This window comes from Caenorhabditis remanei, chromosome III, assembly GCF_010183535.1.
Source record: "Caenorhabditis remanei strain PX506 chromosome III, whole genome shotgun sequence".
NCBI classification, from domain to species: Eukaryota; Metazoa; Nematoda; class Chromadorea; order Rhabditida; family Rhabditidae; genus Caenorhabditis; species Caenorhabditis remanei.
The window spans coordinates 2,615,426-2,626,666 of NC_071330.1; the positions used below are offsets into that span (position 1 = coordinate 2,615,426).

The 11,241-nt window shown below is 37.8% G+C and overlaps 4 protein-coding genes across 4 annotated transcripts; all 4 read right to left on the reverse strand.

Annotated features, from left to right (window-relative positions):
- Positions 1–273: 273 nt before the first annotated feature.
- Positions 274–1,691, reverse strand: GCK72_008660 (uncharacterized protein; the record flags this gene model as incomplete). The annotated part of the gene is made up of 4 exons (XM_003093717.1): positions 274–383; positions 430–720; positions 769–1,021; positions 1,617–1,691. 4 exons carry the CDS (start codon positions 1,689–1,691, stop codon positions 274–276), a joined length of 729 nt encoding a protein of 242 aa, XP_003093765.1.
- A 1,236-nt stretch (positions 1,692–2,927) lies between these two features.
- On the reverse strand, positions 2,928–6,233 carry GCK72_008661 (uncharacterized protein; the record flags this gene model as incomplete). Its single annotated transcript, XM_053726956.1, has 4 exons — positions 2,928–3,085; positions 3,951–4,383; positions 6,102–6,176; positions 6,228–6,233. The coding sequence occupies 4 exons, from the start codon at positions 6,231–6,233 to the stop codon at positions 2,928–2,930; spliced, it is 672 nt and encodes a 223-aa protein (XP_053586533.1).
- Positions 6,234–7,319: 1,086 nt separating this feature from the next.
- On the reverse strand, positions 7,320–8,412 carry GCK72_008662 (uncharacterized protein; the record flags this gene model as incomplete). The annotated part of the gene is made up of 2 exons (XM_053726957.1): positions 7,320–8,283; positions 8,333–8,412. The coding sequence occupies 2 exons, from the start codon at positions 8,410–8,412 to the stop codon at positions 7,320–7,322; spliced, it is 1,044 nt and encodes a 347-aa protein (XP_053586534.1).
- Positions 8,413–10,424: 2,012 nt separating this feature from the next.
- Positions 10,425–11,210, reverse strand: GCK72_008663 (uncharacterized protein; the record flags this gene model as incomplete). The annotated part of the gene is made up of 1 exon (XM_053726958.1): positions 10,425–11,210. The coding sequence occupies one exon, from the start codon at positions 11,208–11,210 to the stop codon at positions 10,425–10,427; it is 786 nt and encodes a 261-aa protein (XP_053586535.1).
- Between the last annotated feature and the right edge of the window lie 31 nt (positions 11,211–11,241).

An 11,241-nucleotide genomic window follows, 5' to 3' on the forward strand; every position in this document is an offset into this window, starting at 1 on the left:
TTTAATTTAGAAACGATGTTTTTGACAATGTGAACAGAGATGTGTGGAACTGGAAATTTCGGAAATTCCGGAAATCTATCTATTAAAACTATTTACATTTCTTAAAACCGCACTTTGTAATAAAACTATTTAAAAGACAACGACCAACCGTATACTGTAAATTTTGACATAGCTGTGACGTCTGGCAATCTTCATGAAAAACTGTTATTTTACATAAAAATAAGCATCATTCTTTGGAATGCATTACAAAAAAAAGAAACGTTCTGCTAGACCTCAATATTCTCTCTTTCCGAATCGAGAAACAGGCGGGTAATGTTTTAACCAAACTTCTCCAATTACGAATCCTAATAGTCCACCAGTGGCTCCACCAACATGTTCGTCTCCTGAAAAGCTTAAATAACAGTAGAACATAGTTCGAATCAAACTCACTCAATATCGTTTCAAACTGTCCAATGTACGCTCCTAAATTTGATCCTACCATTGCAAAACAAAATTTGATGGCTAGACAAATCGCCATTGTTCCACCGGTAATTTTATCCATATCTTGTAACTCGGCCATGTGAACCATATATATCATGAAACAGAAGAACCATAAATTTCTATAAAAGTAAGTACGCGACCAACATTTGATCCAACGTTTTTTATCTTCTTCTCTGTAAACCCTCTCCTCTGCTTGCGCAACTGCTGCTAGCAATCCAAAAATAATACTGTTGAGAATCTCTGTAAATAAAATCATTTATCAAAAAATAAACTTTTTTGAATGATTACCAAGTTCGACAAATTTGGTTCTCCATATATAAATCCTGACAAAAACAAGGAAACCGTAAAAAGCTCTCTTCTTCGCCTCTTTATAATTATCAATTTCTTCTTTCCATATTTCAAACGGGTCTCGTTTTCCATTGGTTTTCGTTGCTTCACACATTGGGCTCTCGTTTTCCGTAGGTGATGAAATGACTGGTACTTCATCTGTTTGTATTTGCTTGGTAATTTGCTGTTTTTGAATCCGTTGACGTCTTCGAGCCTGGAAATATCTGCGACAAATTTCGTTGGTAGCTGGCAGCTTTTAGTCTACTAAAAATAAGAAGTGCTCATAATTTTCGTAAATTCGAAGGTTCGCTTTGAGAGTAAAAAAGGATTTAGCTCGGAAGGTCTGAAGACTGTAATGGCTTGTTTGATTTCTTTTTTATAAAAGAAAATCATAATCGCTCGTTGGAATCGTTTCGAGTTTTAATTTTTGAGCGCAATATTAGCAGCCCACCCTCTCTTCAACTCGACCGCAGCAAACTCGTCGAATTCCAGCCCGACCCGTGAGAAGTTTGTACCGCAGACGAGAGAGTATAATAATTTACGAAAAAAACTTATTTTTTCATACTATACTCGTTAAGACCCGGCTCGGACCTTGTTTCGAATTTTTTGAAATTTTTTGTATTTTCTACTATGATTCAGAATAAAAAATTCGAAAAATTAAAAAAAAAAGTTCACATTTTCGATGAAAAGTTGAACAATTTTTAAAAGTTTTTGAAAAAATTGGTTTTTTTTTTGAAGCCCTGCCTTCGGGCTTGTAAAATTTTCCCTCAGCCCGGGACGGGGGTGGACAAGTATGAAAAAAAGCTAACACTTGGTCTAAATTCCTGTGTCCTTGGATGTTTGTACTGTCCTTCAGCCTCACAGTTTTTCATTCTTCTCGGCATTTTCAGCAGTGCTAATCGGACTGAAAAATTGGAGCGATGTACAAATTCTAAAAACGGATGATTCAAAATCGAACATGAAAAACGGGAGGCAGATACATACTAGAGTGTCGTATCGCGAGACGATTCCAGCTGATTCCAGCATATTCTCGCAATCGTCTCGTTTTGCTCTGTCTCGTTTTGTCCAGCACAAAGTTCAGCATATTCTCGTTCAGCATAGTTCAGCAAAGTTCAGTTACAGCATATTCCAGCACGTTTCATTTATTTTTCATTCCCGCATAATTTCTTGCTGGACATTGCGAGAATCTCGCGAGACGAACGTGAATTATTTTTCTGTGAGAAAAATAGAAAAATCTATGCTAAAGTGTTATTTCCGTGATCTTCCATTGTGAATCAAGTACAGTGTTCCTTCATTTTGAACTTTTTTCGAAGGTCACGGTTCTAAAAATGTCAATTTTGCTTTATTTTCAACATTCGTTTCGTAAAAGTTTGCATGAAAAAATGATAAGAAACGTCAAAATTAAATTTCTTTATACGAAAGAATGGCCACGTTCGTCTCGCGAGATTCTCGCAATGTCCAGCATGAAATTATGCGGGAATGAAAAATAAATTAAACGTGCTGGAATATGCTGTAACTGAACTTTTTCTGAACTGAACTTTGTTGAACGAGAATATGCTGAACTTTATGCTGGACAAAACGAGACAGAGCAAAACGAGACGATGCTGGATTCAGCTGGAATTCTCGCAAAGTGCTGTAACTGATTCTCGCGAGACGACACTCTTTTACATACAAATGAAGCTAAAAACCGATCAGTTTCCTTTTTTCCGGAAATTAATATTTATCGCATAAATCTATGACTCCAGGAAATTGAAAAGTAGTTAGAGAAAACCGAAAACAACAAAAGCCACGTCTCCTTACTAGAATTCAATAATTGAAAGAGACGCAGATAGCAAGAAAAATAAATCTCCGAAAGAGAAGGCATCTGTTTTCCAAACATTTGTTGCCTCCTGAGAGTTTGACCAGCTGTCGTGAACTAGAATCATGCTTTTCTGTTTGTGAAATCCAATGAGAACTTTTATACATTGAAAAAATTTATTGTGATTTAGAAACCACCAAACATTTTTGAACGTGTTAATAAAAATAAAGTTCTTTGAGAACAGCATGGCTATAATATCTACTTTTTTCATAGAAGCATAAACATTGAAAACGATGTCATCATTGAGAATGTCTCAAGTTAGTTATGGCATGCTTGTTGGGATCGCATGAATTGATTCAATTGGATACAAATGTGCTGGGTGATTCTCCATTCGATGAATCAGCACAGCGCGGGACACCAACCCGAAGACAACGATTCCGATGATCGAACCGATAACAGCACCAATTGTTGCACGATATCCTGAAACAAATGGAATCATTAAATTTTGTTGTGGATGTTTGGGATTGAATTGCTCTAGTCATGGCCGGACCGAATAAAAATTGGCTTGGGAGAATATTAGCTCAGCATAGTTTGCTTGAAAAATGTCTTCTCCGAGTCTCTCGATTTCGCACACAATTTTCTTCGGTTTCGGTAGAGCGCGGTTGTAAGAAACGTAACGGGCTAATAAATTGAGCTGAGTATACATAGCTTTTGTTTAAAATTTTTTTTTTGAAATTTTCCAAGAAAACGTTATTTTATGGAAAGAATATTGTTTTTCGAAAGTAAATCCGGTATTTTACTCTTAAAAAATTATTCTAACTAGGGAATGACTTACACAATGTTTGGAGATACACAACTTGATATATATTACCGGAAAGCTGACGTTTCCTGATTCCGAATCTATATTCAGTTTTTGCAACGGCGCTCCCAGTTTTAAGAAATTCGGCTCCAAATTTTGGGTAAATTTAGTAAGCAAAATATACGTTCCTTTGAAAATGTTATTATCGGTTCACGAACACTCTGGTGTTCAAGGTGCATGAAATTTGTTGGGATGGGTCTTGCAGCGGAGAACATATATTACGGTATTTTGCGCTTCGCAGTTGGGAAATTGAAATGCATACTACGGTAAAACCTGTTCTCGCTGCAAGACCCATCAAAAACAGTTCCATGCGCCTTTAATACCTCCCGGTGAGTGATTACGAACCGATAATAAAGTTATCTACCGTAAACTTTTTCAAGAACTTTTCCTGATTTCAAGACATCAAGATATTTTTTGACAGCATAGTGTTTATTGTTTTACTTATTCCTCTCACCCTACTTTCATGAATTTCTCACGCAAACTCACGACTTTCTGGGGTTTTTTTGAAGTTGGCAGCATAGGCGCCAGTCCATGACAACCCAATTTCGACTGCTCCGCCAGCAAAAAACATAATGTGACCGATCTCCAACAGTTCCACTCGCAAATGTTCGTAGCCATCGATAAAGAGAATTGCTCCGAACAAGATGATGTACGAAAGCAGATGATTGGGGTGTTTGCAAGCGTAGAGGTTGTAATCAATTGAAATCGATCCGATGATACAGCCGAGGACAATTGTCCGAAGAACATCTGAAATTTTTTTATTTGGAAATGTTGGTTGGTTTTGCGACTTGCTGGTTTCCTCCAGGGAGATGAACCAGATGACGATACTCATCAGAACTGCGATCGTATTGAATATCAGCCATTTGGAGGCATTGGGATTGGAATCCCATTCATTTTTGGCATTTGGAGCAAGTTGTTTCTGAAAGATATTTTCGTTATCTATGTGCCTTTCAAAAGTTTCAACTTGAGCTTAGAAGCAGAGACATCTGGGAACAGAGTTGAGCGGTGTGCGGTTTTTGAAATGCTGGAAGGCGGAAGACGAAAAGCGGAATGAAAAAACTGTCAAAGATCAGAAGGCGGAGTGAAAGTTTCGTTTTTAGAAAACGATTTTGGCCTTACTTTCTTGTAAAAAGCCCCTAGAAAGCAGACTTGTCACGGGCCGGGCCGAAATCAAACAAAATCTCGGCCTGTTTTTTGAAAAAATGTGAATTTTTAATTTTTTTTGAAATTTTTTTTGAATTTTTTTGGAAAAAGTTTAGTTTTTGACCAAAACCTTAAAATGGAATCAAAATGTGAATATTTGTGATAATTTTAGCATTTTTCACTCTATTTTTTCGAAAAATTTAAAAAATCAAAGTACAAAATGTGTACCCACTTTTGAATCCTGGCCGACCGGGCCGGGCCGGGAGAAAATTCGGCCCGGCCTCAAGAAATTTCGGGCCGGCCCGATTTTTGACAAATCTGCTAGAAAGTGTTATATATGTGTTAAATTTCGTTAAATTTTAGTAAAAACTGATAGCCTTGCTGCATAAAACCTCAAAAAATGGGGACTGTGACAATGGAAAACAGCTTCTCTCATTTTCTTACTTTTATTCAGACTCGTCAAAAATCGGGCCGACGGGCCGGGCCGGATTCAAAAGTTGGTACCCATTTTTGAGACCCCACAAATCGGGGAGAAACGTGGTGCGGGAAACACGAATCGGAAAAAAAGTTGCAAAAAAATTTGCTCATGGTAATTTTTCCTCTTAAAACTACTGTAAAAAGTTATCACAAATACTCACGTTTTGATTCAATTTTAAAGTTTTGGTCAAAAACTATACTTTTTCCAAAAAATGTTCAAAAAATGTCAAAAAAAATTCAAACACTCAAATTTTTTTTCAAAGAATGTTTCAAGACGTGCCGAACGGGCCGGACCGAGATTTTGTTTGATTTCGGCCTGGCCCGGCCCGTGACAAGTCTGCTTTTAATCACTTTCCTCATCGCACAAAATATCCCAGTTTCAAAACGTCTCAGTTAGACCCTGGGTTGCTCAGTAATGATTGATAATGCGTGACAATCGTCCCGTGAAACTTAAAAAAAGTCGGACTAACCTAACAGCTGTTCTGATTGAATTGTGTACTAAAGTGTCAGTTGTTTTTGAAACAAAAAATATCTTCACACCTCATGGCATGCTAAAGTGTCAGTTGCGTTCGGGAGCCCGGAGAAATAGTTCTCTGATCCGTTTAATCGAAAAAAAAACCGCTGGTGTAATGACAGTCACGTACGAGCATTTCCGAATTTTAGAGAAGGCCAAGATCTGATCTCAACTCGAATAAAAAACTTTTGAAATTTTTTCTGAGTTTTCTGAAAGTTTAATGGTCCGAAATAATACGTTTTTTTTCAGAAAACTAGAAAACTTTCCACATTCACTGACTCAGAATCTGCTTCCGTTTTTTGCAGAAAAAAACCCAAAGAGATAACGACAATTCTAGAAAGGAAAAAAAGCACTTAACGGGATAGTTTTTATTTAGCAAGGGGGGGGGGGGCACTAGCATTTTTTTCAACCATTGAGAAGTGTATCATTAAGGAGGACTACATTAAAATATCATCACTAGAGCACAATTTTCAAACTATATACATATGCACTTCCCAACTAACCTCAAGTCCTGGATTGGCCAAATTGGTATTATCCATCGGGATGAGGACATCCTTAGCTTTTTGAACCTCGATTTTCTGAAATTACGTATATTTATTTATAGATAGTTAAAAAAATATATGAGTTACCGTCATTTTCTTCTTTTTGAAGTTTTTCCTGGATTGTTGAGGATCGACAGAGAACAGTCCCAACGACGGCTGAAAAGAATCAACAATAAGGCCGACCACACGGTGAGAATGAATAATAATAGCAACAAATACTGACTTTAGATTATAAATACGTTATTATAATGAGTTCATTTTGGAAAATTAACAGGTGAAATATTTTCATATGTTAATTTTCCTATAGATCAATTGATTTTTAATCATTTGACCCGGATTTTATTCAATATTTGCCAATTAAAAATGAATAAAAGAAGAACTAAAAGTTGTGGGATGTTAGCGACGATCCGGGCTGTCCGTGTACGCTCCGCCCACCCGGCGATCTCTTGAAACAAAAAAATGAAAGGACGAAAACAATTGATGGAGTCCTCTTGGTGTAATGGAAAAGAACTAGCGAACAAAAAAAATGAAGAAGAGAAAATAGAAGGAAAGGGAGTGGAGAGGCAGCACTTTTTTGATAAACGATCTAATAATCGGGAAGAGTTTCGTGATTCGATAAGGAGACAGCGGGAGACTCGTGATGAAATGTTTTCGCATTCTTTTGATTGAAAGTTTCATTCACAGTAGCGTTCTTTGTGTTCGTATGACGTAAATACCTTTTCTAGCATTGTGACCAGTTCCCGATACTAACTGATAAGACTTTCTATATAACCCCTGCCACTGACCAGTCTTGGTCGGTTCTCTTATCATCGTTCCATAGACATTATGATGTTTCACTAAACTCAAATAAAGATACTACGTCTAGATTATGACGCCCTAGATAAATCATTTTTGATAATACCGCTCACACTAAAGGCTAAAGAAACACTACATATATTACAAAAGAGTCACTTCAAGAGACAACGAAACTGGGATTTTTCTAATTTGAGAGGGGAAAATTTATAATTTCAAGGGAAAAAGGTGTTTCATGTATGTTAAAAGTCCCCCGAGTCGCCGGAACAAAACAAGAGCTGTAAAGTTGAATTCAGTCGGGTATCATTGCAGTTTATCTACAATCAAAACGCTCGAATTTTCTCAATTCAAAATTTATAGAAAGAATAAGAAAGATAGATAAGATAATTACAACAACATTAAACATATTCTTCTCTCGATCTCATCCACTTCTCCCAAATAATGTACATTCATGTTCAAATATTGAAGATTATCAAAAGACTTGAATTCAATCGTAGCTTTGGTCCCATCACATCTATTGAAGTCATAGCCTCCTTTCACGGTACATGTTAATTCTATGTCTGATTTAAACCATCTCGTATGCTCAGCAGGGAATTCGGTGCACTTGATTCCTTTGAAAATGTCGGATTTGTTGAGAGCTTCTGGTGAGAAAAAATGAATTCGAAGCCTTTCCATGCGGGGATTAGACCCTTTTATCCAATGTTTGAGAAATCTGTTGAGCTCTTTCTCCCTCCAGCCGATGTTACTGATATCTATTGTTTTACTATTTATAACTAGTAAATCATCCAACGTCAATGTACTTGGCCGAGTAACCTGACGGATCTCAAGATCATCATAATTTTGAATTAACACTTGATGAGGATTTTCAAGGTTCTTAAAAACATCATCAGCAAATAACAGTCGTCTTGTCGGAAAATGTTTCAAAATTGATTTCACATTTGATCGATTATCACTAAGGATATCGACTTTGTCGTAGGTACAGAACAAGGTCCGCAGCGCTTTCATATCAAAACGAGATGTATTCTCATCGAACTTAAGACAGTAAAATTTGGAAAAATGGAAAACTTCTTTTAGATGAGTGATCCATTCCTTGATGCTGAGTCCTCCTTTCATACTCCTTTTCACATTTACTGGCGGATTTCTGAAAATTCTCAATCCCACTTTTTTCGGCAATAGCGAGTGACCACTTGCTCGTCCATTACAAAGTTTGAACGTCCAATCCAAGCGTATTGTATCAAGTACAATATGTAAACGAATCTCACTGCTTATGTGAACTATTGAAAATACATACTTCCAATTCATCGATCCCACGGATCTCTTTGCTCTTTCGGAAAGTAATGAGAGAGTGATACTGAAATAATTTGATGCGTTTTATAGGCTAAAGTGAAGAGGAAGCTCACAATTCTCCAAAATCCATTGATTTGAGCACATGGAGAACCGCTTCGGGAGGGAGGTTGAGGAGAGGAAAAGATGTCGTCATCAGGGCAGAAGAGATGAGGATGAATGAATGAGAAGATGGGGATGAACGGTGAGGTAGAATGCGTGCAGTCTCTGAAATCGATAAATGAAGGGTCTAGTCAAACAATAATGACAAACGACTGTGGGAAACAAGGTAAGGGAAAATGTGACTGAGTAGGAGAACGACGGACTGATCTTTGACTGACAGATGGACTAAAAAAATGGAAGTTGGGAAACTGGAGAAGGTTACTGTCAAACTAGGAGAAAATCGAACGAGATGCAGAAGACATGCGGCCTCTGTGATGGCCTAAACGAATAAAAATGCATCAGGTCGTGGACTCGGCTAGGATGAGATGCACTAACGGTGGCCAGGAATGAGGAAATGTCTGTTTTAGAATTGTTCCGAGAGCATTGTTTACAAATTCTAAGCAAAAATCCTCATTTCTGACTCAGAGCTTGCAGTTCCTTTTTTAAGACTGGGGGGACCGTGCAGTGACAACAGAAGCGGTGGTCAAACAGTAGTGTCGGGATAACTAAACGAGACATCTACAGAAGATGATCAGGATTGTGGATAAGATGACGGGTGAAAGCAAAATGGTAACTGAGTTATCGACTGACAGATGGATTTACCAAACAATATTTGCATGGACCTCTGGTGAACTAAGCGAGGATACTGTGTGAGTAGACACAATGGAATAAACGAAAGATGCACACGGAACATATGAACAGGTGCAACTTCATCCAAAACCTATCCTGGGGGGGGGCACTTTAATTTTAATTTTATTTATTGACTAGAATATAAATCATGAAAATTAAACAGGAGACCGGATCATGCCCCTCACGAGGCTATAGACCTGGTAGGAGGGCAAAAAAGGGGAAAGCAAGATATTAAGTCCGAAAGAATGGGAAAAAATGGGGGGGGAACGAGAATTAATTGACATGAGGTGAGAAGATATGAATGAAATGGATGAAATAGCCGAAAAGGGGGAGAGGGGGCAAGGTAAAGAGCAAATTCACAGGGGGGAGATCATAGTCTATTAATTGAATTATTGAGCAGGGAGACAAATTCACCGGGGGGGAGGAAGTCATGGGTATTACATATGATAGAATTCCATATGGGAATAGTAGTAGAGAAGAAGTCATTAACGTCAGGCCTAACACAAATTAAAGTCATGGGTCGTCTAGCCGAATTGGACAGTCTGACATACGATTGGATATTTGGAAAATACGCTGCGCCGCATATAAATTTATAAAGTAAGATTAATTGTGATTTAAGTCTGCGATGGCGGGTTGAGTAAATATCGAGAATTTCGAGACGGTCGAGGTAAGAAGAATAAGGGATGTTGCATCGTTGTAGAACTTTTCTAGTGAATAATCTGAGTGGTTTTTCAAGTTTTTGAGATAGAATGCTAGAAGGTTTAGGAGAGTAAACAACAGAGCAATATTCAAGTAAGGGCAGAACATAGGTGTAGAAAAGATGCCTGTAGAGTGATATAGATCTAGACTTGAAGGCTTTCAGCAGTTGATTACAACGGAGTAAAGCTAACGAGGATAATTTGGAAATGTGAAGGTCGAATTTGAGATCTGAGTCGGTTAATAGACCCAGATCCCGTACTACTGTAGATTCGGAGATGGGGATGGAGTCTACATGAAATGGGTGACGAGAGTTTTCGGGACCTAGCCTAAGAAGAGAGGTTTTGGTGTGGGCTAGCGGGAGGGCGTTGGCGGAGAAATTCTGGTAAAGTGCACACGCACAGGGTAATTTTTGACCATGCGAATTCAAATTATTTTCCCGCGGAATCGGAAGTCTAGTGAAGCGCGTTTGCATATGACTTGACAGGTTGCCAATTGAGTCGCCGCTCAGCCATAACTTATAACGGAGCGCATTCATGACAAACAAAGCGAGCGATATATTTATTTAACAAGAATGATTAATAATGAAACTACTCACGAGAAAAAAGTGTATATGAAAACTTATGGGAACCAATCAAGGAAAAAAGTTAAAAACATTAATTAGTCTTCTCATACTGCCGCCTATCCCACACAATGTGGATACCAGACATACATTACAAACAAGTAACTATGAAAACCGTCATTCGAAAATGTGATTGTCGCTTTGATCCCATCTTTTCGATAAAAATCAATTCCTTCTCTGAATGCATAAATCTTCCCGACGCTTGTCTTGAACACTCTCGTATGCTCAGCAGGGACTACGCTGCACTTGATTCCTTTGAAAATATTGGATTTGTTGAGAGGTTCTGGTGAGACAAAATGAATTTGAATCGTTTCCATTCGGGGATTAGACCCCTTCATCCAATGTTTGAGAAATCTGTTGAGTTCTTTCTCTTTCCAGTCTAAATTATTGAAATCTATTGTTTTACTATTTGTGATCAGTAGATCATCCAACTTCAATGCACTTGCTAACTCGAATCCCGGACGGATCACAAGTTGGTCATAATTTTGAATTAATACTGGATAAGGATCCTCCAGGATATCAAAAATATCATTCATTATCTCCAGGCGTCTTGTCGGGAAATTTTTCAAAATTGATTTCACATTCGATTCACTATTACTTGAAATAGAGAGGTTCTTGTAGCTATTGAACATGATCCGCAGATCTTCGATATCAAACAGATTTGCATTTTCCATGAATTGAAGACAGGAAAATGAGGAAAAATGAAAAACTTCTTTGAGATGAGGGATCCATTTCTTGATGCTGAGTCCTTTCATACTCCATTTTATTCTTACTGGCGCACAAATTCTCAATTCCACGTTATCCATCAAAGGACCATTCGCTGGATCTTCCGGGACGTTATTCATTTTGAACTTCCATACCATGAAGGAATTGCCA